The sequence below is a fragment of the Esox lucius genome, chromosome 25, assembly GCF_011004845.1.
Source record: "Esox lucius isolate fEsoLuc1 chromosome 25, fEsoLuc1.pri, whole genome shotgun sequence".
In the NCBI taxonomy this organism is placed as follows: Eukaryota; Metazoa; Chordata; class Actinopteri; order Esociformes; family Esocidae; genus Esox; species Esox lucius.
In genome coordinates, this window is record NC_047593.1 from 14,068,249 (window position 1) to 14,088,729 (window position 20,481).

The 20,481-nt window shown below is 42.3% G+C and overlaps 1 protein-coding gene across 2 annotated transcripts; it reads left to right on the forward strand.

Moving 5' to 3' along the window:
* The first annotated feature begins 396 nt into the window (after positions 1–396).
* On the forward strand, positions 397–11,150 carry znf330 (zinc finger protein 330). 2 transcript variants are annotated; one of them, XM_010888329.3, is made up of 10 exons: positions 397–493; positions 952–1,101; positions 1,300–1,319; positions 1,425–1,495; positions 1,664–1,740; positions 1,991–2,117; positions 2,274–2,378; positions 2,954–3,000; positions 5,171–5,288; positions 10,129–11,149. In XM_010888329.3, exons 2-10 carry the CDS (start codon positions 982–984, stop codon positions 10,407–10,409), a joined length of 966 nt encoding a protein of 321 aa, XP_010886631.1. In that variant the 5' UTR covers positions 397–493; positions 952–981; the 3' UTR covers positions 10,410–11,149. The 2 variants fall into 2 exon arrangements, with proteins under 2 accessions (XP_010886631.1, XP_010886632.1); XM_010888330.5 differs by lacking the exon at positions 397–493 and adding an exon at positions 542–762 and having other exon boundaries at positions 10,129–11,150.
* The last annotated feature ends 9,331 nt before the right edge of the window (positions 11,151–20,481 follow it).

Here is a 20,481-nt window from a genome sequence, read left to right on the forward strand (position 1 = left end):
GTAACAAAACATTTATGAAAAATACGGATACAAACAGAAAGTAATCTAAATTAATGGTTTATGCTTCCCTCTGCTGGCCATTGTGAGCGTTTACTTGCATTGAGCAAAGCCGGAGGTGAGAGGCTTTTTGGAAGACATTTTTTTACATCAGTCATGACTGATTTGCATGTACAAAAAAGAAATATTTACATATATAAATAACCATCTTGATATAACTCAGCAACTTTCTTGGATGCTTGTTATTCATCAAAGTGGGAAAAATGAAATACCTCTTCAGTAAGTAAACATTTTGTAACTGGAGACCATAGATTATAGAACAGTCATTGTTATTGTGTAGACAATCTTTTTTGATACATCATGAATACAGATTATTTACTTTGCTGCATTATTTGGGAGACTTTTATTTACATATGTCGTGACCTGGAAGTACTTTTTGGTGCCCGGACAAGGTTAGCGGCGGTTAGGAAAGACTGCGTGGACTCTTACATTTTGGGTAATGGTCTTTAAATGTGTTCTTTATTTATAATACGACACATTTGTTGCCTCTTATATCGGTTAAATGTAAAATGACTAAACATGTCGTTTGTATTTCCATGAGGTGCTAGTTTAGAGTTGGAGAAGGACCTCAGCACTGTAATACTGAGAGCTAGCTGAATTGTTAGCTAGCTTTGACAAACTTATCGTGTGAACCGGTATTGGCAATTGCTTGCTGGCTAGTTGTATTATTTGGAGTAAGACATCTATACACCTAGCTGATACAAAGTAAGGACGGGAACTATTTCTAGTAGCTGACATTACTACAGGCTTTATGCCGCAATTTTATATTTTTCTTTAATCAGGATTGTGTCCAGTCTATCCAGATTGATTTCATTCTGATGAAGCTGGTTTACTGTAGTTGGCTATGGCATGCTAGCTGGCCGCTAATTTCCTGTACACGTTTCTCAATCTCAGCCGCGTAAAGCCAATTTCAGAAACTGAAGGATGCCTAAAAAGAAGACTGGTGCCCGTAAGAAGGCAGAGAACCGCAAGGAACGGGAGAAACAGACTCGAGCTAATAAAGGCTTTGTTGACGTGGCGAAGGCAGCCTGCAATTCGGCAATGGTATGGAATATACAGTAAATGGTCTCATCAAAACACATTATTAACGGGCTAGTTTAAAACCTGAAGACTGATTGGTTTGAGGTAGTGGTTTATCAGACCTACACACAAACTTTACTTTATACAGTAATTATGATTGTAACCAGTTCTGATATAAATTACTATAATTTCACTAACTGGCCTTCGCACCTTATGTTGCAGGAATGTGACAAATGCCAAAGGTAAGATAACTTAACAAAATACAACAGGATTTCTTTTGTAGCAGTTAATTTCTGCAGACAGTGGAGGCTATGATGCTTTGTTCCCATGTTTTAACGACACCCAAGACGGCAGAAGAACCGAGCGTTTTGCTATTTCTGTGCCAACGTGCAGAAGCTTCCCCAGTGCGGTCAATGCGGTGAGCTACCTAGATCCAGTACCCATTGAGGCATGTGTGTGTATACAATCTAAGATAGCCCTTGTTGGTTGAACCCAATTCAGTACACCTTTTATTTTCGTTCCCCTTAGGGGGGGAAGGTTACCATCAGCTAACATGCAGTGTTGAAACTGTCTTTTCCAACTAAAGGGAAAACCAAATGCATGAAGTCTTCAGACTGTGTCATCAAGCACCCAGGGGTCCACGCTACGGGAATGGGCATGGTGGTAAGAGACAACAGTGTACTGAAGAACATTGTTATTCCCATTGAGTTTACAGTGCACACCGTGGCAAAACATGGCACATTTTAACATTCATTTTTCCAGGTTTTGATTTTCATTATCTTTGAAAACGATTGCAAGATTATATAATTCAAAAAGTACAAGTATTTTGTGTCTATACATGGTAGACCAGGTGCTTTACCAATTCACCGGACCTTGTATATCTATGTACGGTTAAATCATGTCTACCCACCAGGGGGCGGTGTGTGACTTCTGCGAGGCCTGGGTGTGTCATGGACGGAAGTGCCTGAGTACCCATGCCTGCACATGTCCTCTCATGGATGCCGACTGCATCGAGTGTGAACGCTGTGTCTGGGACCATGGTAACTGATGCCACTTCTAAAATAACCAAAACTGCCTGGTTTTAGAAACTCAACTCAACTGAGGAATTTGTTTTAATAAATACATGCATGCTGATGCTGGTCTCTTGCCAGCTTGTGCCCCTTTTATAATCATTCCCATTTTCCTATCTGACACAGGAGGGAGAGTATATCGTTGCTCCTTCTGCCATAACTTCCTGTGTGAGGACGATCAGTTTGAGCACCAAGCCAGTTGCCAGGTCCTGGAAGCAGAGACGTACAAATGTAATTGCAAACTTTGAATTATCGGCATTGTTTTTGGTTCATGAGAACATTACATGGCATGAGTTGCTAAGATCAATATGCTGAACACCCTACCTGGAAAGTAACGGTGTGCTCACACACACCATTTAAAAGTCTGGCATTGAAGAGTAGAAATGTTGAAATTAGTCAAAGAAGGTTTAACGTCTAGCTGAACTGACAGAGTAAACAATTTTGTGTGTGATGTCAATTAGCTGACTGTCTCCTCCAGTAACTTCACATACAGCTCTGGAAAACATTAAGAGACCACTGCACCTTTCTCTTTCCTTTCTAAAAGAGTCGAAAAGGAAGGTTTTGGGTGAGGAACGGAAGGTGTTAAAATAAAGAGACCACTGCAAATTGAACCCTTCTGTTGCTCAGAAAAAGTTGCGGTGGCCTCTTTTATTGTTTCCAGAGCTGTATTTGTAGGCTCCCTTTGGGAATTAGACCAAAACCCTTGAATTGTATGCTCCTCTTACTGCACAACATTGGATGGATACCCAGGGGATAATACTTGTTATACTATACTAACTGGGATTTCCCCCCCATATTAATTTCAGGTGCTTCCTGCAATAGACTGGGGCAACACTCTTGCCTACGCTGCAAGGTAATGGCAAATCCAGATCCACAATGACTTCCATGAACCTGGAAATCTATATTTATTTACTCTGGCCCTGCTACAACTAGGTGAAAAGTCACTTTTGGCTTTTAGTTATTGGTTAGCCCAGTTAGGTAAATGCCAAGAAGTAACCATTTGTTACTTCTTGTCAACCTATTTGTTTTTCTAGCAACTACGCTGCGTCTGTTGGGCTACATATGCTGAAGCTTACTGCTAAATGCATAACTGACAATATGGATCATATGCAAATGTGAAAGGGACATAACATTTACAAAACACAGCAGATATTATCCACAGAGGAAACAATGAAGCAGACCGAAGTATTTTTCACGTGCTGCATATAAATATGCCCCTGGACTTTATACTCACACACACACACACTTTGTAAATGTCTTTGTTATTGTCTTTCTAGGGCGACTTAATACACACCGAGAACTACATTTAAACATTGTCATTTCAGTCACTCACCACTTACAGGGGGTAGAAAACAAGTATTTGATACACTGCCGATTCAGCCAGTTTTCCCCCTTACAAAGCATGTAGATGTCTGTCATTTTTATCATAGGTACTGTTAAACTGTGAGTGATGAAATCTAAAACAAAAATTCAGAAAATCACATTTTATGATTTTTTTAAGTAATTAATTTGCATTTTTTTGTTTTAGATTTCAGAAAAGCAGAACTTAATATTTGGTACAGAAACCTTTGTTTGCAATTAGAGAGATCATACGTTTCCTGTAGTTCTTGACCAGGTTTGCACACTCTGCAGCAGGTATTTTTGGCCAACTCCTCCATACAGACCTTCTCTAGATCCTTCAGGTTTCGGGGCTGTCGCTGGACAATACAGACTTTCAGTTCCCACCAAAGATTTTCTATTGGGTTCAGGTCTGGAGACTGGCTAGGCCACTCCAGGACCTTGAGATGCTTCTTACAGAGCCACTCCTTAGTTGCCCTGGCTGTGTGTTTCGGGTCGTTGTCATGCTCGAAGACCCAGCCACGACCCATCTTCAATGCTCTTACTGAGGGAAGGAGGTTGTTGACCAAGATCTCACGATACATGGCCCCATCCATCCTCCCCTCAATACGGTGCAGTCGTCCTGTCCCCTTTGCAGAAAATCATCTCCAGAGAATGATTTTTCCGCCTTCATGCTTCACAGTTGGGATGGTGTTTTTGGGGTTGTACTCATCCTTCTTCTTCCTCCAAACACGGCGAGTGGAGTTTAGACCAAAAAGCTCTATTTTTGTCTCATCAGACCACATGACCTTGTCCCATTCCTCCTCTGGATCATCCAGATGGTCATTGGCAAACCTCAGACAGGCCTGGACATGCGCTGGCTTGAGCAGGGGGACCTTGCGTGCGCTGCAGGGTTTTAATCCATGACGGTGTAGTGTGTTACTAATGGTTTTCTTTGAGACTGTGGTCCCAGCTCTCATCAGGTCATTGACCAGGTCCTGCCGTGTAGTTCTGGGCTGATCCCTCACCTTCCTCATGATCATTGATGCCCCACGATGTGAGATCTTGCATGGAGCCCCAGACCGAGGGAGATTGACCGTCATCTTGAACTTCTTCCATTTTCTAATAATTGCGCCATAGTTGTTGCCTTCTCACCAAGCTGCTTGCCTATTGTCTTGTAGCCCATTCCAGCCTTGTGCAGGTCTACAATTTTATCCCTGATGTCCATACACAGCTCTCTAGTCTTGGCCATTGTGGAGAGGTTGGAGTCTGTTTGAGTGTGTGGACAGGGGTCTTTTATACAGGTAACGAGTTCAAACAGGTACAGTTAATACAGGTAATAAGTGGAGAACAGGAGGGCTTCTTAAAGAAAAACTAACAGGTCTGTGAGAGCCGGAATTCTTACTGGTTGGTAGGTGATCAAATACTTGCAATAAAATGCAAATTAATTATTTAAAAATGTGATTTCTGGATTTTTTGTTTTAGATCCCATCTCTCACAGTTGAAGTGTACCTATGATATTACATGCTTTGTAACTAGGAAAACCTGCAAAAACCTGTAAGTTCAGAGGGAAATTCCTAGTCGCACTGTTAAATACATTTTCTGGTATACAAGTAAATCCCTGCCAGTGTGATCTGCAATACATCTGCTGGACTTTACACATTAAAACGTAGCCGATGCTTCAAGAAAACTGTCTACCTCCCCAGGCCTGTTTCTGTGACGACCATGTGAGGAGTAAAGTGTTCAAACAGGACAAAGGCAAAAATCCGCCCTGCCCCAAGTGTGGCCATGAGACCCAGGAGACCAAAGACCTCAGCATGTCCAGTGAGTTACTGCATCTCATCGTCGTAGTGTTTTAGTCATTCAGAACCTGAGTATTAGCTTAATCATTGATGATCTCTAATACTAGAGTGAGTTATGCATTCTTGCGTCGTGGAAAATATAGTCCACACTCTGGTTCTTGGTGCCAAAGATATGTTTATGTTTACTTCCACACGTGCTTTAAAAATGTCAGATGGTTTGCTTTAAAAATAAGGCATTAGCCAACGTCACTGAAATAGATCAGCCATTAATCATTGTGACACACATTTAATCAATTTTCTTATTAGTTGTACATTTCACCTGCATCAGAATGTCGTCTTAGACTGCTCAGCCATCTGAGCCTGGGTCCTCTCTAGGTTTCTTCCTAAATTTCAGCCTTCTTAGGGAGTTTTTCCTAGCCACTGAAATTCAACACTACTGTTGTTTGCTCCTTGGGGTTTAGGTCTGTTGTGTTTCTGAAAAAGCACTTTGTGACAACTGCTGTTGTAAAAAGGGCTTTATAAATACATTTGATTGATAGTCTGCCAAGTCAAACTTTATCAAAATCAATAGCTGACAGAGTTCATTTTAAAATCATACTAAAATTCTACTACAAACCTGTTTTGAAGCCAATTTACCCATGTGAGTTTTCATCAATCATGTTGCTTTTTGTCTAGCAATATTACACATTTAACCATTAACCCCTGTGAGTTTTCTTCATCAATCATGTTGCTTTCTGTGTCTATGTATAGCAATATTACACTTTTAACAATTCTCTGCGCCAATCATGTTGCTTTCTGTGTTACAATATTTCACATTTAACACATTATCCCTGTGAGTTTTCTTCATCAATCATGTTTCTTTCTGTGTGTATCAATATTACACATTTAACCATTTTATTGTATAGCGTTTTTAAATATGAAATAATCCTAAATTGACACGTGTATTCAAACCTGTCCCCTGTATGTCACTGTGAATAGGAATGTCTGCTAAATGACTTAACATTTTTGTAATTGGCACGTTACTTTGTATCAATGTAGCAAGTAATTGGGAAATATCTGGCTAATCAGTTAAGATGAAAATAAAAATAACTACACAAAGTTAATGAGACATTAACGTTAGCCAAATATTAGCAATTGGAATGATATAGGCTTGTGCGACTGTAAATTATTAAGCCATGTGTTCTGATAATTGTGTAAGTGCATCTAATACTAGACTTGAAGCCTGCTTGGGTAATGTCTTAATCTCACCCCTACCAAAGTCTGTAACATTGCAATTCCTACATCGGCTGCTTCTGTTGACATAATTGTTAGTAAGAAAAAAGCATTTGCCCATCAGATTTGAGTCATAAAACGAGAGACTTGAGTCATAACATGACTGATGAAACTAATCAAGTTCCGTCTGCAACAGGGTCAAACCTACGTTGGACTTTCTTGCCAACAATAATTAAAATGTTTCCATGTGGTAAATCGGCTTGAATATCTGTAGAGTCTTGACAATGATTGCTTGTCCATGAGCCATAACAAACTCCAAAAAAAACCAAACTGGAACAATCCAAAGATTGCACAATCCAGCGGTGCAAAGCATTTACAAACTTAGCCTTACATCAATCATTGTCAAAAATGTAGTATTAACTAATGGGATTTGCACTCCCTCTGTCTGCACACTGAACTTTCAGCCTATTGGTTATCTCACTGAATATAGGCTTATCACAGTTCATGTTTAGCATAGTATAATTTTAACTGCTAAAGAATTCAAACTAAGCCTATGCGGGTGATGAAAAATCTTCGCAATTTATTACGAAACACTCTTCAGTTGTTCGTATAACAGTGAATTCCTTCAAGTGTTGTGGCTTTCCTTCAAAATTCCTTGCATGTACATTCTGCAAGGTTTCGCACAGACGTGGAGGAAATCATAGAGTATTGGTTGCAACCCAGTTTCCTCTTTACAATACCCCATATATTTGCTATGGGGTTCAGGTCAGGTGAGTTGGCAGTAATACCATGGGCAGCAAACCAGTTACCAGTTGTTTTGGCACTGTGGGCAGGTGCCAAGTCCTGCTGGAAAAGGAAATCAGCATCTCCGTAAAGCTTGTCAGCAGAGGGAAGCATGACGTGCTCTAAAATCTCCTGGTAGACCGCTGCATTGACTCTGGACTTGATCAAACACAGTAGACCAACAACCAGCAGATGACATGGCACCCCAAATCATCACTGACTGTGGAAAATTCACACTGGACTTCAGGCAACTTGGATTCTGTGCCACTCCATTCTTCCTCCAGACTCTGGGACATTGATTGCAAAATGTGCCTTCATCTGAAGAGAGGACTTTGGACCACTGAGCAACGGTCCAGTTCTTTTTCTCCTTCGCCCAGGTTAGACTCTTCTGAAGTTGTCTCTGGTTCAGGAGTGGCTTGACACTAGGAATGTGACACTTGATGCCCATTTCCTGGACATGTCTGGTGGCTCTTGATGCACTGACTCCAGCCTCATTTCGCTCCTTGTGAAGCTCCCCCAAGTTCTTGAATCGGCTTTGCTTACCAATCCTCTCAAGGCTGCGGTCATCCCTGTTGCTTGTACACCTTTTCCTATCACACTTTTCTTTCCAGCTAACTTTGGATGAATATTCTTTAACACAGCACTCTGCGAACAGCCAGCCCTTTCAGTAATGACCTTACCCTCCTCCTGGAGGGAGTCAATGAATGTCTTTTGGACAACTGTCAAGTCAGCAGTCTTCCCCATGATTGTGGTTGTGTGTACTGAAGGCTTTTGAGGTAATTAGCTGACATTTTTGTTATTTTGAGATACTGGATTTTTTATTTCCATTAGCTGTAAACCATAATTCTCAATATTTCAAGCCTTTTTGTTTAAATGTTTCACTATGTGGTAATATATCTAGAATATATGAAGGTGACACTTTTTGATTTTAATTATGGGAAGAAGAAAAAAAAATCCATGATATTCTAATTTATTGAGATAAAAATTGCTGAAAATTTTAATGCTGGTACTGAGACTGATGGATCCTGGTGGCTGGACTCTCCCATAGTGGAAAAAGAGGATCCACACAGACTATAAAAACTGCCAGTTTTATGAAACCGGTCTGCAGTGGTCAGTACAAAACTAAAGTGGTCCAAGGAAGGAAAAGCGGTGAACCGGCATGGGTCATGGGTGGCCAAGGCACAATGATGACCATGGGGAGCAAAGGCTACATTTTTACCAGCATTAACCTGCTGAAAAGGTTAACACTGTACAGTGTAAAACTTGTGATGGAGATCTAGCCTTTCATCCAAATGTAATGTATAGGAGAGAGAGACTCCACTCTCCCTAATAATTGGTCTGGAGAATATGAATGTAAAGTGTATTGACAATAACCTACTTTAGGGGAGAACCCCTGTGGGAGTCATTCTTTGTTAGTAGCTACAGTAGCTTCAGTCCTCTTGCTATACAGTTTGCCCCCTGCTAAACACTCCTGGATACCCAGGGCTAGATATTCTGCCTTCATGCTTGGGATGTTATTGCAATTCAGGTGTATTTCTGTCCCTGCACATTGTCATAGTCTCCCACTAAGGTCCCTGCTAGGTCTATTCTTCCCCCTTTGGACTTTTGCTTTACCCAAAACGTGTTGTCGGAGTGTGCGGGTGAGTTGTGGGAGTGTTGAGGTGCAGTGTAAGTGCATGTGGTGACGCCTGGTTTCTTTGTTTGCTCGGTTTGGCTGCCAGGTTTCCAGGCCTGCCCATGCCGCTCCCTGCGGAATCTAGCCTCCACAGAAACCCCATCGGTAGGCTGGTCCTGTCTGCAGCTATCATACAGAGGCAGTGGAGGTCACCTGACTGTCCCGCTCTCATGTATATCTGCCAGCTGTCTTTCTTTGAATCCTGGCTGGACTCCTGATGCATGTCCTCCTGTTTGCCGGAATGTTGTGATCTGGTCGGCAGTGGGTGGCGTGGACCCAGGTGCCTTATGATCCGCACAGTCAAGTCAATGGCATAAAGTTACCCTGCTGATTGTTCATTGCAATATTGTATGTTTCCCCGGGAAAGCTATATGCCAATGTCTCCAGCCACTTTAGGCCAGTCACGGCTACATACTGGGAAACTAAGTGACCTTAAAAAATGACCAGGCCTGGCTTATCCAGTGAGGATCAAGGAATAAACATCTTACATTTTGTAGTATTTACTCATTTATTCAAATCTGTCTTATGTCTGTGACACACAGACTCTCATTATTGTGGCAACATTAATAACAGTGAAATGTAGCATCGGAGCAAATATTTTAAAGGCTTTGTGAAAGGCCCTGTCCTGCCTATGGATATTACAGAACAGGTAGTGCAGTTGTTTGCCTTCGAGCACCTCCAGTGTAGACATGGGGTCTTAAAGGGGGCTTGGGTTTAACCAAACTCCCAACACCATGCCAGGATTCTCTCACATATGCTTTCAATGTGTAAACAATCCTTTGTACCAATCATAAACTGTCTTCTAGTATCTTTTAAGATTGAACTCTAGAGGGGTGTTTCAGAAAACTGTCCCAACACATGTTGTGTTTCCTGAGTGTCTAACCAGATGAGAGTTTTTGGTTCTCAATGCTAATTCTCATTTAAATCTTTTGTCTAAGTGAAGCGTGGATTGGTTGATCCCACAGCTCTTAGGTTATAGGCATGGTTCATATCATTGGTTGCTATGGTTTCTGATCAGGCTACACTTCCTGACTGGAGCCAAACACCTAGAATTTGCTCCAGTTCTGGTTTGACAGAGCCCACAGAGGGTAAAATCCAGTTCTCTGGAATACCGCTCAGAGGAAGTCCGCTTCAATCATCAGTCGTGGTTTATAATTGACTCTGACCTGTGTTCCCTGTGCCCGTCCCGCAGCCCGTACAACCAAGTTTGGCCGGCAGAGTGGTGCTGACGAGGACAGCTATGGCTATGGCGGTTATGGAGCCTCTGGCTATGACTCCTACTGGAAGAACGTGTCTTCGTCCGAAGGTGGGGAGGGAGACCAGGAGGACGACGACAGTGATGATGACGATGATGATGACGATGAGGAGGAGGAGGAGGAAGACGAGGAGGAGGAGGAAGACAATGAAGAGGTGGCCGACTCCCTGGCCAGTCTTAACATCAAAGAGACTCCGGCTACTGGAGCGTCCAACTAGGTTGAGGTCTCCATCAGATCTCTCCCCCTCTTAGGCTTCTCACAGGGGGATTACAAAATGAGACTGCGTGCAACACATTGCAGTACACTTTCCAACTATGTTTAGTGTCGGCTCATTACACTATGTTCTGCTTGATGTTTCTGTACTTGGTCGTGGGTGTGCTGGTAAAGAGTCTGCCGGTAAATGATTATCAAAGGGCTCTTTGTTGGCCTTTTTAATTTGTAGGCTAAATTAATGTAACAAACTGGTCAAATAGTTTTATCCAGAGCTGAAGTAGAATTCTAAAGCTCTTTGCTCTATGGCATTCTGGTAAATGCACTACAAATTGTTTGAAGAGTAGCAGTCTGTTTGATCAACTAAGAACTGAAATAAAGAGAGAAATTAAAATTGTCTTATTCATGAAGATTAACATGCATCCATACGTCAATCTGAACATTATATTGTAGATTTATCCAGGAAAAAGCAAGTAGCTGAGATTATGGGGCAGCGCCTCAGTGAGCTCCTGGACAGTCTGTGGCACTACATGGTGGCGTCGGATGCACCAATACATAACGTCCCAGAGGTTCTCAATTGGATTCAGGTCTGGGGAAGGTGAGGGCCAGACAATAGCATCAATGCCATTGTCATCCAGTCTACATACTCTGGCCGCATGGGGCTGAGTATTGTTCTGGACCAAGAGAAACACAGGGACCACTGCACCAGCGCAAGGTTTGACAATGGGTCTGAGGATTTCATCCCGGTTACCTAACAGCATTCAGGGTACCGTTGGCTAGCACGTGGAGGTTTGTCCGACCGTCCAAGGATATGCCTCCCCAGACCATCACTAACCCACTGCCAAACCGGTCATGCTGTATGATGTTGCAGGCAGCATAAAGTTCACCAGGGCGTCTCTAGACTCATGTCTCTCACGTGCTCAGTGTGAACTTATTTGCTCTCATCTGTGAAGAGGAAGGGGCGCCAATGGCAGACCTGCCAATTGTGGTGTTCTCTGGCGAATGCCAATCGAACTGCATGGTGCTGGGTTGTGAGCACAGGTCCCACTAGAGGACTTCGGGTCCTCATGCTACCCACATGGAGTCTGTTTCTGACAGTTTGATCAGAAACATGCACACCAGTAGCCTGCTGGGGGTAATTTTGTAGGGCTCTGCACAAAGGAGCAGATAACGGTCCTGCTGCTGTGTTGATTCATTTTTACATCCCTGTCAGATCTTTGTGTAACGGCCCGTCTCCTGGTATCTCCTCCATGTTCTAGAGACTTCTTGCGACGGCACGTATGGATGTGCCATCCTGGAGGAGCTGGACTACCTGTGCAACCTGAATGGGCTACAGGTACCGCCTCATGCTACCAGTAATGGCAAGGACACTAGCAAAATGCAAAACTATAGTGGCGAGTCAGTCAGGAAGAATAAGGAGCAGAGAGCAGTTGCCTGTGGCCACCACCAGCAAAACCATTCCATTTTTGGGGGTTGTCTTGCTGTTGCCTCCAGTACACCCAAAACAGGTGGCATTGATTCACAATCGCTTATGCTGGAAAGACATGATATCCCTGAAGTTTAATTGACTTGGTGTTATACTGTGATGATTGTGTTCCCTGTTATACTATGATTCTTTTTTTAGCAGTATATTTAAAAAATAAGACAAGGTGGTGGTAGTGGAACTATTGTAGGTACTTTGAAAAAGAAAAAGTTGGATTTCAGATGTTTTCTGAAAGTGGACAGGGACTACTGTTCTAGCCTCCAGATATAGCTGGTTCCACCAGGGATGTATCAGGGCAGAGAAGACTTGACAGTATGGATCAAGAACTGCCTACCTAAAGGACCAGGGTGGCCCAGCTGTCTTGTGTCAACAACACATTTTTCCGTGACCATTCCTACATTGTGTTGTTTCTCACCAATAAACAACCAACTTAAGCAAATATTTCCTAGGATAGCAGCAGGAAGTTGGGATGCTAGGGATACAGCTGCCACCCTCTGAGGTTTTCCCACCCCTGATGTCATTAGACAGTGACTTTTAGTTTTCATCCACAGTCACATGGTGTGTTTGTCCATCCAATATGTCTTCCCATTCTGCTCAGCTGTACTCAAAACCCCCTGATCAAAACATTCTAATGATGTTTACCACTGGAAAGGATGTTTTCATTTATCTTCATGTTTTATTTGTGAATTTGAGCTCAAGTTTTGGTTGCTAGTGTACAGACCTAACACAGTCGTTTAGTCTTTGTTCTCAAAACCAATACAAATGATAACAATACAAAAGTCAGAGGTTAATTACATCATGATTAGTTGTCCTGTTATTTGAAATGAATGTACACCCAACGGTTGTGTTTCAGTAATTAATGAATAGAACTCCTGTCCAAACAGGAACAAGTATTCAACTATACTTTAGTATAAATATAATTAAACCAATGTATTCAGTATTGTAACTGTTCATTTACAGTAATCAGGCAGGTTTTAAATATAATGACCACAAAATGTGTAGTTACCGGTTGTTGCAGTCAGCCCGTGGGCTGGTGCATGTTTTAAGACTACAGTGATGTTCTCCACAGCTTTCTTCCCCAAACCTTGGCACTGCATAAACAGCACCTGTAAAGTACAGAAATGTAACTCAAAAATAAAGTCACATCAGATACATGATAATGTATTTCCCTAAGATTTGTGATTACAGATTCCAAACAAAGTCAGAAATCATGAAACTTTACCTAGACCTGGATAGACCTTGACTGCAGCTATATTTAAAATTAGATTGTCTTGGCCCTGGTACAAAACTGGACTTGGACAATGTGGGACCATGTGTGTAACCATTGGGGGCATAAGGACATATTTCACCCGGGCCAGGCGTCACCACGTCGTTACATTACCAATCCATTACCTCATGGTTGGTTGTGGTTACATAACGTGTTAGCTGGGTTAATTTTATGACGCATGACACATTGTCTCGCTTTTTCCCCTATAGTTAGAATAGGAAATATTCTGCTGGCTACTGACCACTGTTCTTGATTTAACGTTAAACAATGTCATAAAGTGCATTTTTCATAAGCATTTGTGACATGCTTCTACCTGAAAACAGCCTGAAACACCAAAGAAAAATTCTGGTGATATAAATCCCAGACCATATGTTTAAGACCAAGCCATGTAGCAAATGTGTTAAAGCATCCATAAAAACTACATACCTGTTCAAAACATGATTTGTGCAATTTCTTCCAATGATTTTGGCCAGCTACTGTAACAGAATAAAAAACTGTGGGACAGTATAATTGTTATTACAATAGCATTTTCTTTTTGTTCGCATATTCCAGAGGTTTCCAACAGAAATACCCGCATGAGACATTAGGGGAAAAAAAAAAGTGTCAACCTACAACACCGACTTAAGAGTACTTATAACCAACGTTGATTATCCCCGTAACTGCCCCTCAGAGGATAATTGTTTCAACGGTCCACATGAACTTAAGGGAGGGCGATGCAAGACGAGCAGTGGACCCAGCTGCAGATGATTTACGAGCACTCCGTTAACCACATCCCAGGAGAGATGTTGGTCGGCTCCTCCGCGACGGGCCACTGTACTGCCAAACTATGTCATCTGAAAGTAATAATGTCATTTATTTCACTCTTTTTAACTACATTATTAAGACCATTCATTTTTTTTAAATATTTATTTGAATTACCTTGTTGCATTTGCATGTAAGACCGATTACAACCAGATAACCACCACGTTTTGACAACCACCATCACAAAAAATAATACATTTGGGCCCTTTTAAAAAACACTTAGAACCACAATGTCCTTTCGTGCCAGCACAAACGCCTTCTTTTTGTCTTCTGGTTCATAGTCTCCTTCATGGTTTTAAGATTAGTAATTGGAGAACGCGGGATGAACTGAGTGTCTTATTATAGGTCTTTAAGAAAGGAAGTCAGCACACCAGGAAGGAACAGGATTGTTAACCTGCAGAAGGTAACGTTAGACATTCTATCTGAGCTATCAATTTTGCCAAGGGCATTGTACCTAAGCACTAATGTCAGATACAAACAGCACCTTCTCACAGTTTTCCTTATGGCAATTAAGTTTGTGTCAGATACGGCTGAAGTCCATTCAAAATCCTCAGTATGGTTTCAGTGAGATCCGACATGTTAAAAGTGTATGGGGTCACAGCAGTCAGCTAGTGGCCGCTGACTATATCTTGGCGCCGCTTTCCCCTCACACACGTGATATGTAATCCCATGATCGCGCCGGTCCAGGTGTCAACTCGCTAACAGAAATGACCAAGCAGCTAAAAGCATGATGCTCTCCATGACGAGGCAGATGTGCAGACGCCAGACACGCGGCATAAATGGGTTTGACAAAAAGTGTCCGGCTGCCTGGTGTTTTAAGTTCCTGAACTAATTCTATAATGATCATGTTCACTGATCTACACCCAAGATAACATAATGCAAAAATGCCCCCCCCCCCCCCCCCCCAAATGTACCCTAATTACATTTGGTGATTTTGCAGTTTTCGATTGAATGTTTTGCGCTGTCAAAGTACTGTATTTGTTACTTTAGAAGTAGTTGTTTCCCTCTAAAATTCATAGTTTACACAAGATATAAGAGGCTGTCAATCACAATTTTAAAGAGACAAAATATTATTGATAGGCTCATTCAGGGACGGACTGGGACTAAAAAACAGCCCTGGACTTTGACTAGGCCCGGCCCAAAGCAATCGGCGCGCGGAACCTCGACAACAACAACAATAACGCCTGCCACCTCGACAACAACAAAAATAACGCCTGCCACCTCGACAACAACAACAATAACGCCTGCCGCCTGGCATGAGTGTCACAAGACTTGGTGTCTTCTTCTGAGGGTGCTATGAAAAATAACCTCTAGGCTGTGACTGTCTGACTTGGGGCGCTTAAAGTAATTTAAAGTTGAGCTGGAGTGGGTGTCTTTCTCTGCTCTTAGTCTAAGCTCAACCTGAATAAACAAATGATGGAATGGATTTTAAAAAAATAATAATAACTGTGAGGTGCTGCTGCTGGCTGTGCTGCTAAATATTTCAGTTAGTTTGTGACATTTAGCGGCTTCAGTATCTAAATTCCGCAAATTTCTTTCTCTCGCCTTCTCAGCCCCACCCTTTTCTTTTCGTTTTTTTACCCGCGGCTGTTATGCATAGTGTTTGTTTGTTTCTATGCTTCTATCTAATGTCTTTGCTGTTGGTTTCTTCCTCCTCTTCCACTTCTCCAGTGCAGCTGGCATCCAACTTAAAGGTGCATTGCTGCCACCTACAGTACTGGAGTGTGAAACCGATTAGTGGGGCGGGGGAAACAAGTGATGACTGCGTGTGTGGCTGGAGTACAGGCCGTTATGTGATTTTTCCAGATTACACAGATGGCCAGTCCGCCCCTGGACTCATACAACCATGAGACCAGTGTCTGGGATTGCAAATACAGGTGGGACCTTCCATCGACTGATTCAAGAGCTTTGGCTTTTAGGAGAGGAATTTTGTAACTACTTTCACCTGAAACAATCCGCTTTTCCAGACGGTAGGACCGCAGATCGCATAGATGGTTCTCCGGTAGGCATTCATCTCCAATAGGAAAAATGCTATTTATTTATATGGTTTAATACCATAACGGATTGAAATGAGGAAGTCAACAATCTACAATAAAGGGCTTGTAGTAAAGCCCACATTGTGCAACCTACTTTCACAATCTTTATCGCGTTGAGGTTTCATGAAAAATGGGACTGATGTGGGGAACAATTGGGCCATTGACTGACTCCTTCAAGACAATAAAAGGGTTGTTATGGAAAATGTCTCCCCAGCCAATATTCTCAAACAACTCTGGAGTTTATGAATTCAGAAGTAGACTTTAATGACGTCACAAAGCCATGCTGATCTGCAGAGCAACCAACCCATGTTGGTCTGCAGAACAACCGCCTTCCAAACCTCTGAAACACACTTTTATACAGTATGGTTATACAATGAAATTACAGTAGGTCCTCCCATTATGCTAATGATTGGATGGATCCTTCTTGAATCTTTCACCATTGGTTCCATGACCTCAGCATAGTCTTTGAAATAATGGATTCTTTGATCTCTGAGCTCACTCTTTTTCCCAAGGCATTCAAGGACAAGCCAAAGGTCATTCTGACATCCACATGAAATATATTGTTGCTCATTAGACACAACAGCACACTTAGGAGAAAAACTGAGCACAGCTGTTGACTTCGATACACATTGAAATCCAAACTGTGTACCTTATATTTCATCAGTTTCTCTTAATTAAAATCAAAGACAATTACGGTCTGGAAAAATAATAATGAGCCCTGGTTAAATATTTCATCAATTAACACCCAATTAATATGCAAGTGATCACATGAGACATTCTGTCTACTCTTCATCGGGCAACATAACATTTTATGAAAGTATCCCAACAGTGTAAAGTCTCAACAACATGTGGTTTAGTTAACACGTTTGTAGCCAGCCAATAATTGGTAGCCTACATATGTAGCTGCTCGACGCAACAAGCTCAGCGAAAATGATTCACCATTTTGAAAAAAGCGGCATGCAACAGCTGTGGCGTATCAATGCGTTCTGGGTAATTGCGTAGCTGCACAAAATGCTCCGCAGGCATTCTGCCTTGACGATGTAGGTGTGAACTAGGCATGAACTCTGATCACACCTGCTGCGTCGGTGCGCTCTGGTACAACACCGGAAGTTCATTTATTTGTAATGTAGCTCTACGCTAGCAGTGCGTCATTTTGTTGCAGAGCGTTGGATTTATCGAACGTATTCGTGAAGTTGTATGCAGGTCCCCTCAATAGTATGTGGCTGCAGCAGGGGCGGCAATACCGGAGGCTGCGGTTCAAGGACCCTTGTTATTCCCGACGACAGTGCCCCCTAGTGAATTGGATGACCGGAAGGCAGTATTCGGCCCAAGCCGGAGGCTGCTGTTTCAGGAGATTCTCGTGACAGTGACAAGACGCTTGATGAGGCTTTCAGGATATGTGATGATATTTGAGGCGATTATACCCTCAATGAAAGGTATAATATTTGAAAATATGTTCAAATCATAAACCTTGGATAATTAAAGAACTTAAAATAACATTACAGTAGAAATGTACAAATGTACATATTCCATAGGTGTCAAGATCCGGTGTAATTTGATTCAAGATGAATGAAGTAAACAAGTTAAGGAAGCTAAAGGGTCTAAAGAAAAGGTGGAAATACATTTCATGTATGACGCCTGGAGAGGCTTCAAAACATAGTCTGGGACTAGAGAGAACCAATGCAAACCCTGTAACATGACCATTGATGGGCTTAACTTCACCAAAGAGTGAAAGTTAACAAAGCATTATGTCCTGATAACATCTGTAATAACCTCATGAAGACCTGCTATAAACTACTGGCCCGTCTTCTGGGAAATTTTCAACTGGTCCTCGGAGGAACATACAGTTCAGCTCTGTGGAGGACAACTACCATCTGCCTTTTTCCAAAGAGCAGACCCACACTTTCCAATGACGTCTGTCCTGTAGCTCTTACATAAGTGGTGATGAAGAGTTTTGAACATTTGGTACTTTCGCAACTACAAGAGACGGTTCAGAACATGGCAGATCAACTCGTTTGCCTACAGGAAGAGTAGAAGTGTAGATGATGCTGCCCTTACGTTACTTCATCATATACACTCCCATCTGGAAAAACCAACAGCACATGCCAGGCTGGATTGCTCTAGTGCCTTTAACACCATTCAACCACATCTGTTGGGAATGAATCCTCCTTACATTCTTGCGTAGAAACGGGTGTATATGTTGGCGTACGATTTTGCTTACACTTCTCTCATCGCCTGATTTATGAAACTGTGCGTACCTTTAAAATCCAGGTGTACGCAATACCTTCCCTTGATAAATGCCACGGCTGAAAACGATCGTCATTAGAATAACACGCCCCTATATATTCAAGTCTCCGCATCCCCCACGCCCTCATTTTACGCCATGGACACACGGAAGACGGCAAAAAAGAGAAACTTCTCTGACGTGGAGATTGAGACGATCACCAGGGAGGTAGAAAGCAGTTTAAAAAAGCGGAATAAAAGATGATGATGTGATGTGGAGTGCCATTCATTCACATTAATAATTGCATTACAATTTGTAATATTCGTCTTATTATTTTATTATATTTATTATAAATGACGTTTATTGTTATTTAGAAGAAGAATGTCGTTCCATCCATCCATCCATCATCTTCCGCTTATCCGGGGCCGGGTCGCGGGGGCAGCAGTCTAAGCAGGGATGCCCAGACATCCCTCTCCCCAGACACTTCCTCTAGCTCTTCCGGGGGGACACCGAGGCGTTCCCAGGCCAGCCGGGAGACATAGTCCCTCCAGCGTGTCCTAGGTCTTCCCCGGGGTCTCCTCCCGGTGGGACGGGACCGGAACACCTTCCCAGGAAGGCGTTCCGGAGGCATCCGAAACAGATGCCCAAGCCACCTCAGCTGACCCCTCTCGATGTGGAGGAGCAGCGGCTCTACTCTGAGCTCCTCCCGGGTGACCGAGCTTCTCACCCTATCTCTAAGGGATCGCCCGGCCACCCTGCGGAGAAAGCTCATTTCGGCCGCCTGTATCCGGGATCTTGTCCTTTCGGTCATGACCCAAATCTCATGACCATAGGTGAGAGTAGGAACGTAGATTGACTGGTAAATCGAGAGCTTCGCCTTGTGGCTCAGCTCTTTCTTCACCACGACAGACCGATACATCGACTGCATTACTGCAGAAGCTGCACCGATCCGTCTTTCAATGTCGTTATTATTATTATTTCTATTATTATTATTATTTAAAAGAAGAAGAATGTCATTTTTATTATTTTGTCAGTCTGAATTATATTTTGGTCATTAAAAGCCTTTTATTACTGAACCCAGTCCGTGCGCAACTGCCGGGCCTAACACTGAAAAGTAATGTAAAGCGCACAGGCTCGCATCTGAAGGAATACATATAAATCAAATGCTTTGGTAAAGTCACACAAATTAAACATTGAAGTCCATGTTGCACAAAAATAAACACTGAAGTTTGTAATTATGTTGTTGTTTTTTTTACAGTGGGTCATAATATATCATATCTTTTAGTTTGTCAGTGCGTTAGGATTTTTTTTTCTGCGCATTTCTGCACTAACTCAAAACGTGCGTACACCACCTCCTGAGCTGGCGTAGGATTTGAGAGTGCCGTACGCCAACGTCCATATTGATAAATCTCAAAGTCACCGTGGTTTTGGGTGTACGCCAGGTATACGCTGGAAATTTGGTGTACGCACTTTTGATAAATGAGGGCCACTGTGTGTAATTAAATTCCTTACACACACACACACACACACACACACACACACACACACACACACACACACACACACACACACACACACACACACACACACACACACACACACACACACACACACACACACACACACACACACACACGGTTCTGTCATGTCCCCGGTCAACTTACATATGCAACGTATGTATTCTGTGATGTATTTCATTATTTTATTCTATGCTGTATTATATATATATAAATCAAAGTTCTATGGGGAAGTATAAGTTAAACTCTAATCTATTGTATTTGATTTCATGTCATCATTGAAACGTGTCTTTGGGTGATGTGGGATGGATGGGCCTGCAGAGAGGATCCACCACTTCCTTCTGTTCTGCTGCTGAACCTCTATGGCAGGAGGATGGGCTGCTTGAGGACGTGTTCTTTCATGTGGATGGGCATGCTGGGATGAACTTTGTTGTATTGGACATGGCTGCCAACATTGACCGCATGTCGGTAGAGCGGATCATCTTGTATATACCTGTAAATACAGTACATACTTGTACGCATACTAACTGTTGTATGTTTCTGACAGCACAAATAAAGTTCCCTAAGGAAAAATATATAGTTATATTCTATTTTATTGCTATGGCTTTTGCAGTCACTAGATATCAACCTGAAATGTGTCATTTTGGAGAGGCAAGACAAGGATGACTCTGGGGGCAGATTCAAGATTATAAATACATTATTATATTTTAAATGTTAACCAAAAACAAACAATAACAATAAAACAATAACA